Here is a 24,679-nt window from a genome sequence, read left to right on the forward strand (position 1 = left end):
AAGGCATATAAGTCAAATACTAAGGAAAGAAAATAGAGTTTCCATAAACTCTAACAAAAGTTCAACAATAACTAAACAAATGCGGAAGAATTAACCTAGAACCTTAAAGTCAATGTACCAAAACATCTAACAAATGATCCAAGTCTAAACAAGAAGATACTAATGAACTAATCAACTAACTAAAACAATTGTCTAAGTCCAGAAATGGTGGACATAGACGAAAGAGAATCCCATGGCATCCCGGAAGAATTGGCTCACCCTTGAAATCGAAGTGATGATCGCTGATCTTCTAAGCGAGGTCTGTCAATAGTCTCGTGAAGATGACCTGTACTCAACAAAAATAAGAGCAAATGCAGAATCAGTACACAACCACAGTGTATTGGTAGGATCACGTGACTATCCCACTAGTGCAACATAAACAAGTCAAACAACATTATAATCACATGCATATATATCAACATATACAATATCATTAACATGAAGAATCAACAATGCATTTCACATTTTATATTACCTCATTGGTCCTCTCATGGAACCCAAACCCAAACATTTAGCATGCCGGGACGTGGCAATCTGATCCCATATTTACGCCGAAACGTGGCAATCAATCCCATAATTATGCCAGAACGTGGCAATCCGATCCAAGTTAGTTATGCCGGAACGTGGCAATCCGATCCCATTACACACCACAATCACAAAAACAAGTACATCATCAAGATCATACATTTAAGTCATGATTTCATGGCAATGATATTTCATCTATCTCATTTATAAGAAGTGTGCTCAACATTGGAACATTCATACATACACAAGTATCATAATGAAGCAAGAACAAGCATACATCACATAAAATATAGAATCACAACCATCACCTACCTCGAAACAAGCTTGAAACCATAAGAAACTTGATCCTTCCCTTTCCGGATTTGTTCCGCTTGTTCTTGGCCTACAAATAATCAATATAATACGGAAATTAATAAACAATCACTAATTACCCGGATTACTAACAATTCTATGAACCCTAGATCAAACCCATGATCCCAACTATCCAAATTAGGGTTGTTTTCACCATGGAATCTATAATAAAACCCTCTCCCATCAATATTCACCCACTCTATTACGTTCTATGGATCGAAAAATGGATTCGTGGAGTGAAAAGCTTTCCTTTAGCCTCAAGAATGGTGAAAAATGAGTAAGAGTCGCCTGGGGGTCGTTCCTTAGCTCTAAAAGTCGAAAAGTGCATAATGAGGTCGTTTAGGGGTTTATTAACATGTTTAAGTCGCGTCGGGCCCGTTGCAGCGGCCCTCATCCCGTTGTAGTTGCCCCGCCAAGGTGACCAGAAACCCCGCCCCAACGGCTTCCTCTTAACTGTGAGCCCTTCGTCTTTCACCTACGATTTTGAGTCTCGTCATACCCGCCCCAACGGCTATCATTCCGCTGTAGTGGCCCTGCCAGAGCGACCAAACTCCCGCCAAGGCGGCACAAACGGAACTAGAGAGTCAATTGAAGAAATTCCAAAATCCTATTTCACAGCACACCTCTAACCCACGACAATCAGAAAATACCCTTTACGCTAAGATCGATTCAGGGAGTTCTACTCGCCCGAATTCAATTCTGTAAAGTCGTACGAGTTCGTTAACAAGTTATCTAACTACCCATGTAATCAAAATAAAAAAAAACAACTCACCTGATTGTTACCAGATTTCCCCACACCTCAAGGACTCTGAATTCGTCCAAATCTGGACAATGTTGAAAAAATCCAAATACTACGAAAAAGTTTTCCGGCCACAAATTTCCCCCCGTTGGCTTTTCTATAACGACGGGAACAAGTCGTTACACATTCTGGCCAATTTTGTTTTTCACATATATAAAATTGAAGAGAGAAGTAAAAAGAGATCTTCCCATAATAATTGAAATGAAATTAAAGAGAGAGAAAATAACTTTTTCCACTAGTAATTGTATGAAATCAGTGAGAAATGTGCTTAAGGATAGAAATCATATTTATTAGATGATACATTTTCACTCCCTAAAAATTAGCATCAAAATCTAAAAATATAATTAAAAAAAACGTAATTGAAGAGAGAGAAATATCTTTTAAAATAGTACTTGTATCAAGTAAGAAGGAGAAAATAAATCTTTAAATAAAAGAAATGTATGCGGTCATAATTGTGATTGATAATCTAAATGGTAAAAATAATAAATAATGAGTCCCATAAAATCAGCCACTAAGCCAAGAAAATAGGTATAAAAACGTGTGAAGATATATATATTTAATAAGTTATCATATTTGTAATTATATTGTTATTGTTGTAAATAAAAAGAAAAGACTGATATTATGTAAATTCAAGTCTTAAGTTAAATATTCTTGTAATTTTTCCTTAAATCTCTACTTTCTCTTTACTCTTCATTAAATTACATAAATGATATATTAACGCTATTTGTCTCTTCATTTTCTCTAATGCTTGCTTTCTTTTTTCTTTCTTTTTTTAAACATAAAAAGTAAATGTTCATTTGATATTAAGAACACAAATGGAAAAGAAAAACGTTTCTTGTGTATTGGGTAATTAATATTTATTCTAAAAAATTCTTTTTATATTTTGTACATTAAACTGAAAAGTGGAAAGGTTGTAATTAAAAATAAAATAAAATAAAATTCACAAAGAAAATGAAATGGCAACATGATCTAACTATTGAGAAGGTAAACATTAAGTTAAGAAGATTAAAAGTTATACCAATTAAGTAGTAGGCTAACATTAAAACGTTCAAATTATTATATTTTTTGATAAATGATTATTATTTTATATTTAACTGAATAAATATTTTTATTTTGTATAAGGGTAACATGGTAATTAAACTTTTAAGTTTTTTTTTCCATTTTTAATTATATATATAACAGGTTGTTTGCTGCAGGGGATTACTAAATTTAATCCTTGTATTATTCTATATATCTCATCAAACCTTCCATTAAAGTAAGTGTGTTGTGCCCTTTAGGTCTAAGCTAGCCAAAATAACACAACTAAATAGATACCTTGATGGGGACCTTCGAGCCTCGGAGTAGGCAAAACCCCTAATTTGCCGATTTTCGTGTGCTATAATTCATGAATTTTTTAGTGATCCGAAATTTCGGCGTCATTTTTGCCGAAATTTTTCATGGACGTCCCAGAATGAAAACCTAGAAATTTAAACCAAACAAAAAAAATAGACAGGGAAGGAAGTAGATACAATGACACCAGTTTACTGGTAAATCAAATCACATTTCATATTTATTTATTTCAGTGCACTAAAAAAAATACCACAGAAATAAGAATACAATTTCGTGTAACGCTGGGCTGCTTAATGGAGTTTGAACTCATTGACCATCTCCAACATGACTTACATCTTGATCGGGCTATGAAACAATCTGGATAACCAACAAGTCTTTATTCTAATCAGTATGGCAAACATTCCATAGCAAGGCAGATGGAGAATACCAACAGCAAAGTACCTGCAATTTCGACATGAAGAGCACAAATAAGCATAAAAATCATAACACATCGCGTAAAAAGTTCTTAGGAGGTTGCACACATACCAAAGGGGAGCATATTGAGATGACAAATCTAGAAAGGGATACGGCCACCTGTTCCAATAGAAGTTAACAGTTTTTTTTAGTAAAATGCATAAGCCTTAGATGAGTTATGTGTCCCATAAGAACAATGGTCACCATGATCAAATGCAAATATACCTCAACGAGACAAAAATATGGAGGATCCACTGGAAAATGACAAAGACGCATGTCCAAAGAACAAAATATGCTATCCGGAAGAAAGGAAACCGCTGAAAAGGAAATAAGAATGAATATTAACTACGCTTAGATATGGATATTATGTAAATCTTAGTCAGTATGGAACTTCAAACTTACTAGACGATTTAGACACACATCACCTAGAAGGCAAATAGCATTGACAGAATGCATACAAACAGCCAGCTGCAATAACACGTAGACTATCAGATTAGGCAGAGGCAGATGTAGTATATAATACAACTGAAAAACCCAATACAAGGGGAAGAAGATCAAGGCCAGTATAAAAATGAGCTTTGTCAACTCTTGATGGCAAGAATATTTAGATAGTAAATTGAAGATTACAACAGTTGGATAGCAATGCATAATTGCACCAAAAATCTTGTCCTTGCAGTAAATCCCATATCATTAAGAAGAATGATCAAGCTTGATTTCATTAACACTAGACCAGATGAGCCATGAATAGAAGCAAAGTATCACGGATACGGGACAATTAAGCAAAAAATATGGAACTAAAAGAAGATCAAGAAAAGAAAGCAAAAGTAGTTCTCATACTTACAAAATGTAATTTGTAGTTTTTGTCAGTAAGGAACGGATAGATAAGGAGCCAAAAAACACAATCTGTAAGCACAACGGCACCTGCAGTCATCTCAAATTATTTGGGGGAGGAGGAACAATTAGCCAGGTATCCATAAAACGCAGCATGAATAGTACTAAACCACCTCTATGACAAACAACACTAACTAGTGGCAACTATGCCTACCAAGGCGTACATATGTTTGACTAGACTGAAAAGAACTAAATAATCAACATTTGTGACAAACGTGAGAAATTCTAGAAGATCCAGATATTCTATATACGACATGGGAGTAGATAAACTCTCTGCGCCTTTACCTTCAACAACAAAAAGGAATGAAAAGAAAAAGAAACCGACATGACTGGTTGTAAAACTTGCAATCAAAGAGAACATACCTGGAAGACTATTTGCAAGGCCAGGCAGCAATAATCATGTGGCTCGCCATGGGAATTCAAGCCATTGGATACAATAAGTACGCTTGCATTTTCAGGAACTGGAGCAATGTAAGTGCCTCTCTCTGTATCAACACCATCAGTGCTAGCACCACTATCTCCCTTGCAAGATTGGAGACAGCCACGGATGGACAGTGAAGATCCTAGCTAGTAAATTTAGCTGAGAGCATTACCAACTTATATAAGAAATACAATAATCCGAAACTAAAAGGAACGAGGAAAGAAATGATGGGTAGTGTGAATGACAAATTCTTTAGCTATTTACTGAAGGATAACAAATAAATAGTCTGCCTTGCAGGGCATGGGAGTATTAATTCCTCCGTATTCCATCTTTTCACGCCTGTCCTTTCTAAAAGATGTGTATACATGAACCAAATTGCGGACAAATTTAACAATGGTCATAGATGAGTAACATACCAAAAAGTAGACCGTAGCCAAGGTGAATGTCAACCTGTTTAGTACAAAAAGAGCAACAAAAAACAAAAGATAAGACGATCATAGCTATATCAAGAAAGTAGCTTGTTAGAATACATGGAAGTCAAAAGTGAAATTTATTAGACAGTGTTATCTTTAGATTTTGAAGTTACTGTTTCTGAGCTATTGAGTTTCTAGCGAGGTTGTTTGTGTCTTAAAAGGGAAATAATTGACATTATAGCAAGTTCAAATCCTGGATCCGCTTCTGATTAACATCCACTATGTGTACACAAAACAAACTAATGCCAAGATGAAATATGGAGCAAAAGAACATGGAGAATATCCTTACTGAGTATAGAAATAAAGTATGTGTACGCCGTGGAGAACTACATCTGCAGTGAGTAAAGACAGAAGTAGGGAGAAAGCAATTAGTCTATAAGCAAGCAGCCAATTAGGATGAATTGCTTTATAACATGTCTTCCAAACATCATCTTTGTCCAAAAATGCTGCTTTCTTTTGCCCATTTTCTCTTCGGTGGCTTCTCGACTTTGAAGAACCATCATACTTCAATATAAAGAGAAGTGATACCACCATAGCTGCTAATATCAATATTGCACATATTAAGAATCTCCAGTTCAGCCAATAACTCAGAGTTGTTGTATCTATTGTCATAATTGGTGACCAAGTATGATTTAAAGATTCTGTTAAAAAGCTCATCGTAATTAAGTATTTGTGGCCAAGTTTCATTTACCAAAAGATTGATAGTTTCAAATTGCAGAGGCTATTGCAAGAATTTATTAGAATATGTGATTTCAAATTGATGAAGAAATCATACTATTCTTGAAATTGAACTTTCTTTTCCCATTTTCTACACAATAAAAGGAAAGTAGTTCCACTTTCCAACTTAAAACAGGACTTGTTTATCAAAACTATGTACTAGTAGACTTTTAACAAAGTGTTTTTGTATCACTATTTATTGAAAGAAACTGAATATCTAGGGAAGAATATTGTATTACCATGAAGCGCAAGGGGTTTCAAGAAAGCTCCAAGGCATTCAATCTAATACTCGTCAATTTATGTGACTTACTTTCCTTCTTAGTCAGTGCAAAAAAGAATGATATATTTTTGTATTAAGTAACAATTTAACTATAAAATATCTATTTTATTCTTAATAAAATGATTTACACTCACACAAATTTCTATAATTCATTTTGAATCACAAATTTTAAAAGACTTCCTTTCTTTCTTAAATTCTGTGTCGATTCTAATTACCTCACATAAAATGAGACTAAGACATGGAGTATCATATTTTCGTTTAGAACATATTCTTCAGATTGGCGATTGATTACAATAAAGAAGAAGAAGAAAGAAGGAAAAGTATAAAAGCTTTATTCAAGATTCGAAGTAGTATAATAATATGAGAGAGACTGGCATTAAGAAGATAAAGATGCTCTTCTTCTCCAAAAGAATACACACAAATAGTACTAAAGATGAACAAACAACAGAGCTTACCCAGAAAATTTGTTCAAGAAACTGCCATTTTTGTGTTTCTTCTACTTTGGTGAGCTGAAAATGTGTTTATATTGAAAAAGGACATGAGACCAAAGGGGTGGAATATGCGTGGTTTAAATTGTTAGTTGAGAATTAAAGTCATGGACGTTATACAATACAGAAATGACAACAATCACCATTAAACCACCACGTGGATCTCAATCTGGACCAATACATACTTTTTTTCCAAAAAATAAAATAAAAAATACACGCAACTCCATTCCCTACGTCTCCTATTTCCTTCTAAGCTACTCAGTCAAATAATTAATCTCTATAATTTGTTGGTAATTGGTTTTCTTATTCGTTTTTCTATCGAAACATGCCCTTTTTCCGTCTTGCTTACTATTTGGACATATATATATTCATGTGATATTCGATACATATATTAAAATTCAATTAATTTAGATTCGTGCATCATATATACCTATTAAATACTCTGTATACTATACACAAAATTTGAATCGAAAATATGGAGACAGAAGTGGCCCTATCCTGTGCACAACATTCCTTCTAGATATTTTATATTGATTAATTATTAAATTTTATTGCTAAAAGTTATATCAAAATTTACATCTATTTTTATTTTTGTACTCTTGATTAAGCCAAAAGAAATTAAAAATAATTTTTAAAAAGGTGGCGACAATAATATTGTACCAACCGATAGACAGTTAAACGTCTCCGTTGGCTGTTATTAATTGTTTCATAACGAAGGAAAAGAAGAAACCTCGTGCAATGTATTATGTTAGGATTTGTTAATTTTGTATCATTATAGAAAAAATTACTTCTTAATAGAATTTCTTTTTTGTCGAACAAGGTCTTTTCATATTTAATTAACTTTTGATCAGAGTGGTCTTACATAAATTAAATGCAATGTCTTATTTCTTGTGAATCTGCTTTTGATTGTAGAATGACCATTTTGTCCTTTTTCATAGCGTTTTCATGCTTAGATTGTATTTCGAGAAAGATTGGTTGTAACACCACGAATTTTAGAAAAAAAGGAAAAGAGACATTTTTTGCTACTGGTTGGTTTCTACAGGTTCAATCTACGTGCCGAAGACGGCATTCGTAGAAAGAGGGTTGAATTTTTGGGAAAATTAAGTTTCAGTATCTCAATCTACGGTTGTTCAAATCTACAAGTTGTAGATGGGTCTCGTAGGTAGATCTCAGACTTAGTGAAATTTTAAGGCCAAAGTTAGGTTCTACGATTAGGGTCTACAGACCGTAGGAAGTCCTACGGACCATAGAAGGGTCCCGTCAAAAGTTGGGTGGTTTTAAGGTCCAGTACTTGATCTACGGTTGACCAGTACAGACCGTAGAAAATTTTTACGGTTCGTAGGTCACACCGGTAGACCAGTTCCGACAGTTATGTCTTAATGACTTTCGGTCTTTTTCTAAATGTTTTAAGCCTATACCATGTCGTTTTTTCCTTCATCCTAAGCCCTATATAAAGACTTTAAGTCCTAAATTTACCCACTTCAAACTCATTCTCCTATTTCCCCAAAACCCAACCAAATTCATTCTCCTAAGTTCCCTCTCAATCTAAGGAAGAAGAAGAAGCTAGGGCTCATTCCAAGGTCTTCAATTTACCATTCATATTGAACTTTGAGTAGCAAGATATGCGGGAACTTTGAGTAGCAAGATATGCGGGTATTCACTCATGGAGCTCATTCCACCATGAGGTTCCCAAGGTTTTCAATATTGATCAAATCAAGATTCTTCTTAATTCTCCATTGGTCTAATGACAATGGACAAATGGTGTTTGGCCAATTTCAGATTCAAAAAATAAAAAGAAATGAAAGGAGATTATATGGGATCCCCCGTAAGGATGGGCTGTTTTTGTCTTTTTGAATAGATATAGGTGTTCCACTGATGATCTATGATTCATGGCTTCATTGTTATAAGTCCAAGTATCCATCCTCAACTTCTTTCATTTTCGTCATCTCATATAGAATAGCTTGATATCCTCTTATTGAGTACTAGGGAGGTAACAGATCACCTTTGTATACTCCCTCAAATCATTGTGTATTTTTGTTGAAGATGAATAAATTGCAATCTTTTTGAAAAAAATAAACCTTCTATTGCACGATTTAACATAATTACATGATATTTAGTTGAAACTATATGAACTCATACATGATTTATCACTTTCAATTATGAAATTATGAAGAACCCATGAACCTATGAATTATGAATTTTGAAAGGTTATGCATGTCCAGTGATAATGATGTTTATGATGATAAGGGTTCTTTTAGTTGAAAGTATCAATGTTGTTGTGAAAGGGTTTTTGACATTTTCAAATATGATTATGATTGTGAAAGATATTTCTCAGATACAAATTCATATTCGTGAAAGGTTTTCTCACTCATGCTTGAATTGTGTTTAAGAAGATATTTTATATTTTGATTTTGAAGATGTGGATTGGTATTGATCATTGTTTTTCCTATGTTCTAATTATAATTGATTTTTAAAATCTATTTTGTTGGAATTTAGACTTAGAACCGAGAGGGCTTTGAGGTGGAGGCTCAAATAGGGTAGTATCTAGTAGCAACCTCTAGTCCCAAACTACGTGCCCCCGTAGCATTGTCTTAAATGACCCAGCTAGTGAATCCACTTTAGCAAAAGATGTTGTGTACGGATTCTACTTTGGAAATTAGAATGCCTTTTTTTTCGATATGAGAAATATACCAGATTCCATGACATAGCTCTGTGTTGAAGTTGAAGAAAGCTGATGATTGGAGCATGTCAAAGGAACAAATCCAAGGAAGCGTGTTTACTGCTGTAGAGTTACAGTCATACTAGGACTAAACAACTAAATCCTAACTTATGTACGACTAAGGTGATGTATCATGTGTGGGGTTAAAGTCGACTAGGATAAGGTGTTTTACTAATAGTAGTAATACTACTCATGTAAATAATATATTTCTATTGTAGTAGCACTCCTAGTGTAGATAGTATAACACTCTTCTCCTACATAAGGAGCATGTACTCAACATTTTTCATTATCAATACTATCTTTGATTTCTCTATACTTTACATGAGAATTCTACATGGTATTAGAGCATTAATGCCTTTTTGGTGTTTAACGTATTAGATCCAAAAACCAGAAATAACCACAATAACGAATTGCAATGGCGTCTTCTACCAACACCCTATCAACCTCCCCACTTCACCATCTTATTGCGTCTTGTTCCATTTAAATCAAGACAACAAATTATCTCATATGAAGAACACAAATGTCTCAGTTGATTCAAGTAATGAGATTAACATACCTCATCACAAAGAATGAACCAACTAAAAGTACTTATTCCACTAGACAGACTATTGAGAAAGCTGTAGCAGTTGAGAAGGATGTAGAAGACAACAACAATATTGATGTTTGGGAGGAGAAAGATGTGTTTCTAAGAAGATGGATCTTAGACACCTTGACAGAAGAAATCATGTACCTGATTGTAGGCTACTCAACTGCCAAGGAGATGTGGGAATGCTTCGAAGAAGCTTATCTTCAAGCAACGAAAGATAAAAAGTTCCAACTCAAACAATAACTGCAAAGTGTTAGGCTAGGTGTAACACCCTGTATTCTCCATATGATGGTTCTATTCATATGACACCTGGCATAGAATTGTCGTATATGTGAGGGACCAAGTTTCATATAAGAGTAGTGATGGTTTGAATTTAGATCGGAAAGTGATGTGATGCCCACACGTTTCAGCGGGTATATGTATAAGTTAACCTCGATGGAAGTGTTTAAACTTGAAATAGTAAGTTGGCATTTGAGTTTAAAGTTCAAACTGAAGTATTAGGTTAAAGAAAAATAGAGTAAGATTTAGAAAATTGAATAAAATAAGTGAGTTGCTTGCTTGACTTAACTAAGATAGTAGGTGACAAGTAGGTGCATCACCTACTTATACTTATTGACCAGCCTAAAGAACCAAGTAGGTGGATCACCTACTATGACACTTTTGACCAGATTATTGGGCCAAGCACACTACTACGTACTTGCATTAATTATGGTCCAAATTGAGTAGATAGAGAGATAATTGACAGCAAGGCCCAACAAGTGTTGAAGTCCTCAAAGGTCCAAGTTAAAAGGCCAAGTAGGTGGGTCACCTACTTAACAATATAAGGCCCAAAATTGTCTAAGAAAGTCGGCGAATGCACCTCTCTTTTAAAGGGATAAATATCAGATCCTTTGCTTCATTTTTAACTTGTAAAATTTCAGGTTTATTGATCGTCTCTCTTGGTCTTTCTTGGCTTCACACAACAGCTCTAAAACACCTTAGGGTTCTCTAATATTGTCCCCCTTTTCAAGTAAAAGTTTGAAGGAGAGTTTAAGTTCTTGAAGTACAAGTTTTGAGGATAATTTTTGCAGAAACTAAGGTAAGACTACTACCCATTTTCGCCTCTCTTTAAATAAAAGTTTGGGGAGGAGAATTTTGGATATATTTGTCAAGAACTCATGGATGGTGATGAACCCTTGAATTCAATATTCTACTATTATGTTGAAGGATTTTTGGGGATTGATAGTGGTTGCCTTATGTATATTGTTGTTGGGGGCAGATTGGGTATCTTGGAAAATGATGTATGAAGTTGTATTAATATATAGAAGAAGCGTATGGTGATTCACTATTTGTGTAAGGTTTGTATGGGCCTACTGTCCGTCAAGTGTTTAGCTACTGTTTTATGAGGCCTTTAATGTGATTAGCTTCTAACATTAGTTTAATCATGACCTACATTGTAGATTAACACAAAAAAGGGAGGCTGAATCGTGATAGTTGTATTGGTCAGAAAATAAGGTATGGAAGGCTATTCGATTCCATATTCCTTGGCATGAAATTTGATATTTGCGATAAATAACAATGAAGAGAATTTCCTAAGTTCTATTCATGATAAAGGAAAAATAGTAGCGACGTACGATCTCCAATATGGATAACAATATTTTCCCATTTCCTTGGCGTGTCAAATTACTTCTTTATATGTTCATTACTCTACATTTGGGTAATTATCCTCCTCCTATGTGCTAGTATAGAAAAAGTATTTACAAAATCAAGCTTGGTGAATTCTCCCCGTAGTCAATTGAAGTCAATTGTGTCATTTAAGCTCATAAATAATACATTGATGTTACATAGCTCCCTACGTCATTGTTACTGACTTGAAGTTATTATTTTCATTTCTTCTACTACTAGTCCGTAGTTCAAAATCTCAAAAATGATTATGACCACCAAAACAACAATCTCAAAGATTAAAGAAACTAAGTGAAGCAATTTGTATATTTATGGGTTGCAGCCCAGGGGAAAATGCCTAGCATGGGTTGATCGCAATTGGTATACAAGGGTGGCAGCTCAGGGGCAAAATCCTCGCATAGGCCGATCCCAATTTGTGTAATTATGAAGACATCATCCTAGGGGTTTAAATTCCTAGCATGGGTCTTCTTCTACCAGTGATCAACTCGTCATTTGTATCACATACCTTATAAAGATTATAAAGCATATAAAATTAAAGAAAATAATGTAACATACATGATCCCACAAGAGTAACGAAGGTGGTCTTCTATTCTGATCTATGCACTTATTATTGATACTTGATTTCATTTGAGCCCTTGTTTTACTTATGCTATTGCCTTACATATTTAGTACATTTTTTTGTACTGACGTTCCTCGCGGAGGACGCTGCATTTCATGTTGCAGGCATAAGTACTGCAGCTAGTAGACCTCCTCAGTAGGAGCACACGACACTTTGCTACGTTTGGTGAGCTCTAGGTTGATTCGAAGCTTTAACCAGTCCTTGGTAGATTCATTTAGGTAATGTATTGTAGATAAAGGTTAGGCAGGGTCAGGTGCCTGTCCGTCTCAATGTGATTAATGTGTGACACTAGGAGCCATAATATATTAATGAATATATTAAGGAATTGAAAGGCATAAGTGATGGCCTTGCAACCATTTACAAGCCTATGGATGAATATAGCAAATTAATTAATTTTGCTAGAGGCCTAAGTCTTAATTACAAGACCTCTAGGACTATCATGCTAGGTAATACACTATATCCCACTCTTAATCAATTTGTTAATTCTCTCAGGAGTTTTAATATGAGGGAGGATGAAGAACAAGTACCACAACAAAATCATAACATGGTATTCTCTGCCCAAAGGGGCAGGGGAAGATGAAACAATAACTTCAATTCTAGATGAAGAGGCTTCAAGCCTGCTGTGCAAGAAACATTATCACTCCTCAATTCCCATTAAGATGGACTGACACCGAATTCCCTAAAGGCACGAGAGAACCAACAAATAACATGCGCTTACTATGCATACAACTATGAAAAATTTAAAAATGTGAGAAGTTCATATAAGATGCAGCGATACGAACCAACACAAGTAGACCCAAAACTTATATTCAAGACTTGGCTATTGAGGCCACAACTTGTTAAGAGACAATACACAACTGACATTAGTCTACAAAGCCTCTAAAAGATTGAAAACCTTAGTTTAGGGTGGGACAAGGCCCCACATTACCCTTTACTATCATGCAATAATAAAGTAGGTGTCAAAGACTCGGTAATCCCCGAATCAACTTGGAGCCTCACCAATAGAAGTTGAGTACCTGTGCTCCTACTAAAGAGGTCTACTAGGTGGAGTAAATATGCCTGCATCATGAAATATAGCGTCCTCCGCGAGGGACGTCAGTACGAAAAAAATGTACTGAGTATGTAAGGTAATAACATATGTAAAACAAGGGCTCAAATGAAATCAAGTATCAATGTATAAGTGCATAGATCATAACAAAATACCATGTTTGTTTACTCTTGTTAGATCATGTATGTTACATTCTTTTCTTTACTTTTATGTACTTTATAATCTTTGTAAGGCATGTGATACAAATGACTAACTCATCAGTGGTAGAAGAGGATGACCAATGCTAGGTATGTTAACCCATAGGATGTTGTCCTCATAATTACAGAAACTGGGATCAGCCCATACTAGGCTTTTGCCCCTAAGCTACCAATCTTCTATACCAAGTAGAACACCTTTCTTCGGTGTGGGGTCATATGACACCGGATTCCATGATTTAGCTCTCATGGTCTATGTCGGTTAATGCATATTCCCATCATGTGAGATGTTCATTATGGTTTCTTGAGAAGTTCTATGAAGTGTGTGTGGTAGTATGGAATGCTATCCATGCATTGCACGAGTAGGCTTTGAGAGGGCTATAGTAAGTTCACTAATGTCTTAATGAATACTGTATCAATGTGTTCTTAATGAAGCTAATGAAAAATGTTAACTTAAATGTCTAATGTAATGATGCATGCTATACTTGGATTGTATTATGAGTTACTTCCATGTCATGACTTAATGAATATGAATGTGCCTTGTCTATGGTGGCTCCAAAGGAGTACTTAGTGTGAGTAGTAGTATGGGATGCTACTCATACATTGCACATGTATGAATTAGGGTTGTCCAAGATGTTGGTCCTAATGTGTTGATAGGACTTATGAAATGTTTATGTGTCTTATGTATGTGTATTGTGTGAAGATGGAAAGGTTGAATGGTAAGTTCACTTTTGGTGACCTTAATGTGGTACTTTAGTGTGGATGATGGTATGGGACGCTATCCATACATTGCAAAAAGTATAGCTTGAGGGTTACTTGAGGTGAAGACTTAATGTGAAGGTAATGGTTTATATGTTGATTACACGATAATGTGAAGAAATGACTTGTATGTTGATTATGTCTTATATTATGCCTCTTATACTCATGTTCATGAATGTTTTCTCAAATTGGCATAAAGCATGATTTCCAAAGAAAATGTCCGTTTTAAGCATGGTTTTGCATGGCTATCATACTTAGTACTTTATGTGCTAACCCATATTTCTTCATTTTCTACCAAAGTGTAGGGTTTGGAGATTGGATGTTCTATACTTGAAGAATAGGTTTCTAAGGAGCTTGGAGATGAAGAATTGGTGAGTCCTCATAGGTTTGAGGACAAAACCCACTATGTTCCCTTTGTGTCTTTCATTGTATGTTTTAGAGTCTTTGTATGGGCTATGTCCCAAAGTTGTATTCAAAGTATTAGATGGTTTGAGACATAGTATAGAAAGTCTTTCGCTTGCTTTTTATGAAAAATGAGTTCGATTGTAAAGAAAAGTTTTAATTCCGCCTTATTTTCCTATGTTCTTATGTTCAAGAATGCTATGAGGCTTGTATGAGACCCCTTCGGGGTCGAGTACGCCATGTCGCATCTAGGGGCTAGCCTTGGTTTGTAACAAACATGGTATCAAAGCACAAGATTTTGGAATGGTTTTAGGGTGTCTCAAACCACATCTAGTAGAGTCTTGTTCATAGTGTGAAGCGCGCCACATTTATGAATAGAAGGCTATTGGATGTTAGGAAAGTCTCACTTCTTCATTTTTCAAGTCGTGCCATAGAGTTTGACTCTATAATATCTCTCTCTTATTCCTTATCCGATGGTCTTTAGAGTATGACCACTTGAAATGCTTATGCTAGAAGGAGTGAGGGAGGAAGGTTGGTTGTGATGCCAATTATGGCTATGTGACTTGTTAGATTTAGGTGATAGATTGAGGTTCCTATGTTGTTTTTCATGTTAGCCTTAGTTGGGTTTACTCCTTAGTGGGGGATAGTATGTTGAATAGTAAGAGTTATAGTTGAGGGTGCTAATTGGTGTAGGCCAAGGGCCAATGAGAAGTCCCAATATCCTCATCCTCTTTCTTTCTATTCCTATTCAAGCTTGAGACCTAGAGTTCCTTGTAGCTTGTATCATGTTTTGGAGCCATGTGTGAATATGTGTTTCCAATGTCTCTTTATGTTATGCATGTTCTTGATGAATTTATGTTTAAATGAGAAATTGAGTTTTATGATTCATGTTCCTCATGTTGATGTGCATTTAGTATGAGTTGTCTATATGCTTCATGAGGTGAATTGTGGAACATGCTTAAATGTGCTTTTGAGAGTAATTGCATATTTTGCCTAATGATATTGTGATGAGCATGATTTGAGTTGGACAAGGAAGTTCCTCCAATGAAATGAAAAATGTTGAAGTTTTTATGCATAATGGGATTGTAGATGTAGTTCCTACTTTCTTGTGTTGCATTGAGCTTATTGATGTGGAGTTGATGTTTCCTCCAAGTTTTGTGCATTGTTTATAATGTTGCATGCATGATGAGCTGCTAGTCTTGAGTCGTTAACGCATTAATGTGTTTAAAGTGTCATTCGAGGATGAATGTTCCCAAGTGGGGGATAATGTAACGACCCATAAAATGAATAGGTGAAACTAAAGCCTAACGTGTGTGTGTTTGAGTTGTTGTAAGGTTTGAAGTTGTAAAATGATGTCCCGGGATATGGTTGAGGAGTTTAGGGGTTAAACGTCAAGGTACGACTCCCCAAGGACCACCCTAAGGGTCCTTGAGGAGGACCCTTAGCATAACACCCAAGATCCCAAGGAAACTTGAAAGTTTCCAAAAGTTTGGTGACCTACGGAAAGGGACCACGCCCCGTAGGTCCATCCACGCCCATGGATGGCCTCCGTAGCTCATGCCCCCTAATGACCATCCTCTAACCCAGACCATGGAGGGATAGGATGACCTGTGGTCCCATCCACGGTCCGTGGATGGGGTCCGTGGTCCAACACATGTTTTTTGTGGTTTGGTTCGGCTAAGGGGAGGGTGATTTGGTAAATTATTTTTATGATTTATTAAGGTTAGGGACGGTTATTTTGGGTTAATTATGGTATTTTAAGAGTATTAAAAGTATTAAACTCTATTTTCCAATTCATTATTTCAAAACCCAAATTAGAAACCTCCCCTCCCCTCCAAAAGTTCTCTCTCTAGAAACTTCTATTGGAGGTGAAGGATTCAAGCTTCCAAGGTCAATACTTCCAGTTTTTCAAGTGATTTTCATGGAGTTCTTCCATAAAAGGTATGGTAGTCTTCATCCTTGACTTAGTTTCTTTCAAGGAGCCAATTTCAAAGTTGATTTCAAGTCTACAAGTTTTCTCCAAAAACCCTAGTTTTCAATCTATGCATGGGTTCGATTCCAAATATTTTTCAAAGGCTTTATTGCATTAAATTATGAATGAATTGTGGATTTAAAGATGAATTACGATGGTTTCTTCCTTGAACCCATGTTTTTCCTCAAATTCCAAATTTATGATTGGGAATTGATTGATTATGGAAGTATGTTGATTTGTTTATGTTTATATTGGATTAATGATTGAATCATGTCAATTTCCTTATCTATTGTAGTATCTTAGATTTATGGGTTGGTGTTGGTTCATAACCTTGAAAGGCAAGTTCATGAAGGAGCTATAAGTGACTATGATGTGAAATATGTATGTGTGATCTCAATGAAAGTGTTATGATCATGATTAGAATGTAATTGTGTTATTATTGAAAGTATATTCTCAATTAACACTCTTGAATGATGATGATAGAATTGTGAAGGGTTTCTATAATGTAATGTTATATCTTAAATTGGTAGGCTTAGGCATCCTCTTCTTGTATAAATGAAAGTAATGTGGATTGATGTAACTTGAATTGGTAGGCTTAAAGGCATCCTTTCTTGTATTGATGAATGTGATCATGAATGAAGTATCTTGAATTGGTAGGCTTATGCATCCTCTTCTTGAATGAATGAAAGAATTATTGATCGTTGTAACTTGAGTTGGTAGGCTTAGGCATCCTCTCTTGTGTAATGAATGTGTCTTAACTAAATGAATATGAATCGATAGGCCTATGGAATTCCTTTCATAAATGACTAATGAATGTGTCTTGACTTGATGAATATGAATCGATAGGCCAATGACATTCCTTTAATAAATGAATGACGAAGTATTCTAGGCTATGTCTTGAACCGGTAGACCTAGTGTTGGTGGCCCTTCATGATGAGTCTAGAACTAATGTGATGATAAACCTTGAATTGGTAGACCTAGTGTTGGTAGCCCTTTTATGTGTGAAATGATGACCTTGTATCGGTAGACTTAATGTTGATGGTACCCTTCTTGGAAAGTCAATGAGCTATCCTTAATGTACCTTGAATCGGTAGACCTAATGGTGGTGGCCCTTTCTTGTGTAATGTACTTTGGGTCGATAGGCCTAATGTTGGTAGCCCTCTCAATTACAATAATGTTAATGTGAATGAAATACTCTATGGGAATAGAGGCTAAGCACCGAGTGGATATGGTAAGATGGAAGTTCTCCCTACATTATGATGGATTTCAATGAACATCTTTCCTATCCCATAACTATGTGCCCAAATAGGATATTAGCTAGTGGATTCCATCCAAGATAAAATGTTACTAGTTCTACCTTAGGTAAGTAGAACACCTTTCTTCGGTGTGGGATCATATGACATCGGATTCCATGATTTAGTTCTCATGGTGTATGTCGGTTAATGCCTATTCACATCAAGTAAGATGTGCATTATGATTTCTTGAGAAGTTCTATGAAGTGTGGGTGGTAGTATGGGATGCTATCCATGCATTGGAACAGTTGAGAGGGCTATAGTGAGTTCTCTAAGGTCTTCATGACTAATGTATGAACGTGCTCTGAATAAATCTAATGAAGAATGTTGACTTAAATGTCTAATGTAATGATGCATGCTATACTTGGATTGTATTATGAGTTACTTCCTTGTCATGACTTAATGAATATGAATGTGCCTTGTTTATGGTGGCTCCAAAGGAGTACTTAGTGTGAGTAGTAGTATGGGATGCTACTCATACATTGCACAAGTATGACTTAGGGTTGTCCAAGATGTTGGTCCTAATGTGTTGATAGGACTTATGAAATGTTTATGTCTCTTATGTATGAGTATTGTGTGAAGATGGAAAGGTTGAATGGTAAGTTCACTTTTGGTGACCTTAATGTGGTACTTTAGTGTGGATGATGGTATGGGACGCTATCCATACATTACAAAAAGTATAGCTTGAGGGTTACTTGAGGTGAAGGCTTAATGTGAATGTAATGGTTTATATGTTGAGTATGCAATAATGTGAAGAAATGACTTGTATGTTGATTATGTCTTATATTATGCCTCTTATACTCATGTTCATGAAGGTTTTCTCAAAATTGGCATAAAGCATGATTTCCAAAGAAAATGTCTGTTTTAAGCGTGGTTTTTGCATGGCTATCATACTTAGTACTTTATGTGCTAACCCATATTTCTTCATTTTTCTACCAAAGTGTAGGGTTTGGAGATTGGATGTTCTATGCTTGAAGAATAGGTTTCTAAGGAGCTTGAAGATGAAGACTTGGTGAGTCCTCATAGTTTCGAGGACAAAACCCACTATGTTCCCTTTGTGTCTTTTATTGTATGTTTTAGAGTCTTTGTATGGGTTATGTCCCAAAGTTGTATTCAAAGTATTAGATGGTTTGAGACATAGTATAGAAAGTCTTCCACTTGCTTTTTATGAAAAATGAGTTTGATTGTAAAGAAAAGTTTTAATTCCGCCTTATTTTCCTATGTTCTTATGTTCAAGAATGCTATGAGGCTTGTATGAGACCCCTTCGGGGTCGAGTATACCGTGTCGCATCTAGGGGCTAGCCTTGGGTCGTGATAGTTACAATGCAATTACGATAACCCTTTTAGCTATAATAGACTCACAAATTGGTGTAGACACTTCAAATGGCTTCACTAATAATGCTAGTATTTTTTTAACTTCCCAACAATCAGTGGAGTAACATATGATAATGTAGACCTCGGATCAATTAATGTATATACAATATGTGAAAATATGGACAATTTACCTGTAACCACATCCGGTGAAGATTCCAAATTTTGTCGATCTCTATAGCATATGTGCGATTCTGAATTCTACTAAAATTAGTTGCTCCCTTAGCTCCTCTACCACAACTAGTAGGAATCTGTCCCCTACCTAAAGAAGGTGTTGATGATGATGATGTAGTAACTGATCTAGTAGGTTATGTCACACCACCCATGCCCTTTTGAGGGCAATTTCTCATCATATGACCCAGTGTACCACACGGAAAATAAGCATTTGTTCCAAACCGACATGCACCTAAATGATTTTTTCCACATTGTTTACAACATTGTTGAGGAAGTCTCCCTTGACTCATACTTGCCTTCTCTGGGTGCCCCTTTGTTCGTGAACCTTCGCTTTCACCTTTTTGCCAAAACTAATTGCCCCTAGACTCTTGAAAACGAGCTGGGACACTACCTGTAGAGTAGGAAAATGAAGGGCTAGGTGGTCTATTAAAGAACGGAGGCCTAAACTCACCTTGAGATGGCATAAACTTCCCCATGGATTTGGCTCTCTTGGACTGCCCTCTTTCCAACTCTTAGGTCCTTCCTTTTTGTCTTTGATCCTCCAACTTTGGTGCAAAAGCTTACATTCTTGCTACATCCATGTCTTATTCAATGAAGCAATGGTACAATCTCTAACCAGATACAAATCCAATCTATCCACGTATCGATGAACTCTATCCTCCATAGTAGCTACAACATTAGGAGTGTACATGGACAATGAATTAAATTGGAGATTGTACTCCCCCACGCTCCAATTCCATTGGTGGAGATTTAAGAATTGATGTTCACGGGCTTCCCAAATCTCTAATGGTAGATAATGGTCAAGGGGCGCCTTTTTAAACTCTTTCCAAATAATTGAAGCTGCACCTGTACCCCTAGATTGTTTCCAAGCTTCGTACCATAAAATGGCCATCCCCTTTAATCTATATACTGCTAGCTCAACTGCTTCTTTATTCGATACATGCATAACATCCAAAGTCTGCTGGATTTGATTGATAAAGTCTTGGGGGTGTTCATTAGGATCTGACCCAGCAAATGATGGAGGGTCCAAATTAATAAAATCACGTATCCGCACACTAGCAGCCCTATCTACACCTCTTGTACCTACAATTGGACCCTCTTTCCCTTGGCCAGTAACTATACGAGTCAATTAATAAATCACATTTTTTAAATCTTCCTCTGTAGCATTAACAGGGGTTCTCGAGGTGCTGCTTCCCTTCTTAGATCTCTTGGAGATGGAGGCGTTGGGGAAGTCTGTGATAGAGACTCATCTTGAGCCTCACTTTGTTCAGCACGCCTAGGTGGTGATTGGCTGGTCCCTTCTCCAATAACCACATCTATTTGCTTACCTATACATTTACTCCTTCTCGTAACCGACATCTTTACTATAATAAAGAAATTCAAAAGATAGATATGATTCACCTACAACATTGGTTCTATTGCACAATCTATGAATTGAAAGAAAAGAGACATCTCCTAAATGTCCCGTAGCTTCCTGCCTATAGATGTGGTGCACAACACATCCATAAGTAAGACTCTACATAGACAGGGCTTTGTAGACTCCTTAGGATGACCAATTTCCATTAAGATGGACTTGCACCTGATGCCCTAAAGGCCTGAAAGAACCAACATATAACTTGTGCTTACTATGTATATAACTATGACAATTTTTAAGTTGTTACAAGTTCATATAGGATGCAGCGATACGAACCAATACAAGTAGAGCCAAAGCTTATATACAGGACTTGGCCGTTGAGGCAAAAACTTGTTAAGAGACAAGACGCAACTGAGCTATATATATTAGTCTACAAAGCCTCTAAAAGATAAAAAAAAAAAACCTTAGTTTAGGGCGGGACAAGGCCCCACCTTACCCTTAACTATCATACAATAACAAAATAGGTGTCAAAGACTCGATAAGCCCCGAATCAACCTGGAGCCTTACCAATAGCAGTTGAGTACATGTGCTCCTACTAAACAGGTCGACTAGCTGGAGTACCTGTGCCTACAACTTGAAATGTAGTATCCCTCGCGAGGGACGTCAGTACCAAAAAAATGTACGGAGTATGTAAGGCAATAACATATATAAAACAAGGGCTCAAAAGAAATCAAGTATCAATATATAAGTGCATAAATCAGAAAGGAGCACCACCTTTGTTTACTCTTGTGGGATCGTGTATGTTATATTCTTTTCTTTACTTTTCTGTACTTTATAATCTTTGTAAGGCATGTGATACAAATGACGAGTTTATTAGTGGTAGAAGAGGATGACCCATGCTAGGTATATTAACCCCTGGGATGTTGTCCTCATAATTACAGAAATTGGGATCGTCCCATGCTAGGCTTTTGCCCCTGATCAGTCACCCTTCTATACCGATTGGGATCGACCCATGCTAGGGATTTTCCCCTTGGTTGCCACCCATAAATATACAAATTGATTCACTTAGTTTCTTTAATCTTTGAGATTGTTGTTTTTGTGGTCATAATCATTTTTTAGATTTGAAACTACGAACCAGTAGTAGAATTCATGATAACAATAACTTTAAGATGGTGACAATTACATAAAGAGCTATGTAGCATCAATGGATTTCTTATGAGCTTACATATCACAATTGACTTCAATTAACTAAAAGGAGAATTCACTAGACTTGATGTTGCAAACACCATTCCTATACTAGCACATTGGAGGATAATTACACAATTGTGGAGTAATAAACATATAATGAAGTAATTCGATACACTAGGGAGAGGGGAAAATATTATTAGCTATATTGGAGATCGTACACTGACACCATGTTTGCTTTACTAGGAATAGAGCTTAGGAAACTCACTTGGTTGATATTAATCACAATTACCAGATTTCATGCCAAGGAATAGGAATCGAATAGCCTTACATACCTTGCTATACAATTAAAAAAGTATGACTTAAGAATCTTCTCTTCGTATTACTAATCTACAACAAAATAAGTTGTAAGACTAGTATTAGTAGCTAATTAATCAATTTTGAGCTACTTGATGTCACGACCCAGACCGTCGTGATTGGTACCCACACTAACTCTCCAATGGGAGAACCACTACTACAACCCAAACCAAGCAACTAAACCAAAACTAAGGCATATAAGTTACGGAAGCAAGTTAAATACTAAGGAAATAAATAGGGAGTTCCCATAAACTCCAACAAAAGTCTAACAAGGAACTAAACAATGCGGAAGTAATAACCTAGAACCTGAAAGTCAATGTACCAAAACATCTAAAGTTCAACAAGTCTAAACAAGAAGGGATGCAACCCCAATCTAATTAACTAATCAACTAACTAGAACATAGTCTAAGTCCGGAAATGGTGGACATAAACGAAAGAGAACCCATGGCATCCCGAAATAATTGGCTCACCCTTGAATTCGAACGATCATCGATCTTCTTAGCGAGGTCTATCAGTAGCCGCTTGAAGATGCCCTGTACTCAACAAAAATAAGAGCAAATGCAGTATCAATAAACAACCATAGTGTACTAGTAGGATCACGCGGATATCCCACTAAGTGTAACATAGGTAAGTAAAACAACAATATAATCACGTGCATATATCGAACATATAAAATATCATCAACATTTACAAACAACGAACAACTTCACATGTCTCAAAATACACAATTATGACAAGTCATTGGTCCTCTCATGAAACCCAAACCTAAACAGTTAGCATACCAGAATGTGGTATCCGATCCAATGATTATGCCAGAACGTGGCAACCGATCCCATAATTATGCCGAAACGTGGCAACCGATCCGAGTTAGTTATGCCGGAATGTGGCAATCGATCCATTCAACACACCAAAATCACAATCACAAGTATATCCTCAAGATCATACAATTAAGTTATGATTTTATGGTAACCATCATTCATCTATCTCATTTACAATAAATATGATCAATAATGCAACATTCATATACATACATGTATCATAATAAAGCAAGAACAAACATACATTACACAATCATAGAATCACAACCATCGCCTATCTCGAAACAAGCTCAAAACCCTAAGAAACTTGATCCTTCCCTTTCTGGATTCGTTCCGCTTTTTGTTGGTCTACAAACAATCAATATAATACGGGAATCAATAAACAATCACTAATTACCCTAATTACTAACAATTCTATGAACCCTATATCATACCCATGATCCCAATTATCCAATTTAGGGTTGTTTCCACCATAGAATCTATAACAAAACCTTCCCCCATCAATATTCACCAATTCTATTACGTTCTATGGATTGAAAAAAGATACGGGGAGTGAAAAGCTTACCTTTAGCCTCAAGAATGGTGAAAAAAGAGTAGGAGTCACCTGAGGTTCGTTCTTTAGCTCTAAAAGTCGTAAAGTGCATAATAAGGTCATTTAGGGGTTTATTAATAACCTTAAGTCGCGTCGAGCCTGCCACAACGACCCTCATCCCGCTGTAGCGGCCCCGCCAGAGCGGCCAAAACCCCGCCAAGGCGGCTTGCGCGAACCAGTGAGCCATTTAAAGAATTCCAAAATCCCCATTTGACAACACACCTCTAACCCACGACGCTCAAAAAATACTCTTCACGGTAAGATCGATTCCAAGAGTTCTACTCGCCCGAATTCAATTTCGTAAAGTCATACGAATTCCTTAACGAGTTATCTAACTACTCATGTAATCAAAATCATAAATAAATCACCCGATTGTTTCCAGATTTCCCCACACCTTATGGACTTCAATTTCGTCCAAATCTGGACAAGGTTGGGAAAATCCAAATACTACAAAAAAGTTTTTCGGTCCCAAATTTTCTCCCGTTGGCATTTCTAGAACGACGGCAACATGTCGGTACAATAGATACCAATTTAACCATCACTCAGCCCTGGGTGACAAAACTTAGGAAAAATAGGCTAAGGAAAGAATGAAGTAGTACCTGAATCGACGAACAGTTTTGGATACTTGTTTCGCATGTCCCTCTCAGTTTCCCAAGTAGTTTCCTCAACTGGACGGTACTTCCATTGAACTTTCACAGACTTAATCTCCTTGGTCCTCAATTTACGCACATCACGATCAAGAATTGAAACCGGTTCCTCCTCATATTAGAGGTCTTTGTCTAGCACAATTGAGTCCCATTTAATGATAT

General features: G+C 36.2%; 1 protein-coding gene across 1 annotated transcript; it reads right to left on the reverse strand.

Moving 5' to 3' along the window:
- Positions 1-254: 254 nt before the first annotated feature.
- Positions 255-5,815, reverse strand: LOC107058696 (uncharacterized). The gene is made up of 9 exons (XM_015304720.1): positions 5,612-5,815; positions 4,751-4,954; positions 3,899-3,964; positions 3,722-3,813; positions 3,569-3,616; positions 3,414-3,484; positions 1,688-1,739; positions 1,415-1,491; positions 255-325 (listed from the first exon to the last, which is right to left on the reverse strand). Exons 1-9 carry the CDS (start codon positions 5,813-5,815, stop codon positions 255-257), a joined length of 885 nt encoding a protein of 294 aa, XP_015160206.1.
- Between the last annotated feature and the right edge of the window lie 18,864 nt (positions 5,816-24,679).

This window comes from Solanum tuberosum, unplaced genomic scaffold (genome assembly GCF_000226075.1).
Source record: "Solanum tuberosum cultivar DM 1-3 516 R44 unplaced genomic scaffold, SolTub_3.0 scf00598, whole genome shotgun sequence".
Classification (NCBI taxonomy): domain Eukaryota; kingdom Viridiplantae; phylum Streptophyta; class Magnoliopsida; order Solanales; family Solanaceae; genus Solanum; species Solanum tuberosum.

Bases quoted from the DNA above. Each gene is read 5' to 3' on its own strand.
- LOC107058696 (XM_015304720.1), bottom strand. From the start codon at position 5,815: ATGGTGGTATCACTTCTCTTTATATTGAAGTATGATGGTTCTTCAAAG. The intron at 3,814-3,898 runs GTAAGTTTGAAG...TTTCCTTTTCAG, and splicing joins ATGTGTGTCTAAATCGTCTA to CGGTTTCCTTTCTTCCGGAT. The intron at 3,617-3,721 runs GTATATTTGCAT...CTATTGGAACAG, and splicing joins CATATTTTTGTCTCGTTGAG to GTGGCCGTATCCCTTTCTAG.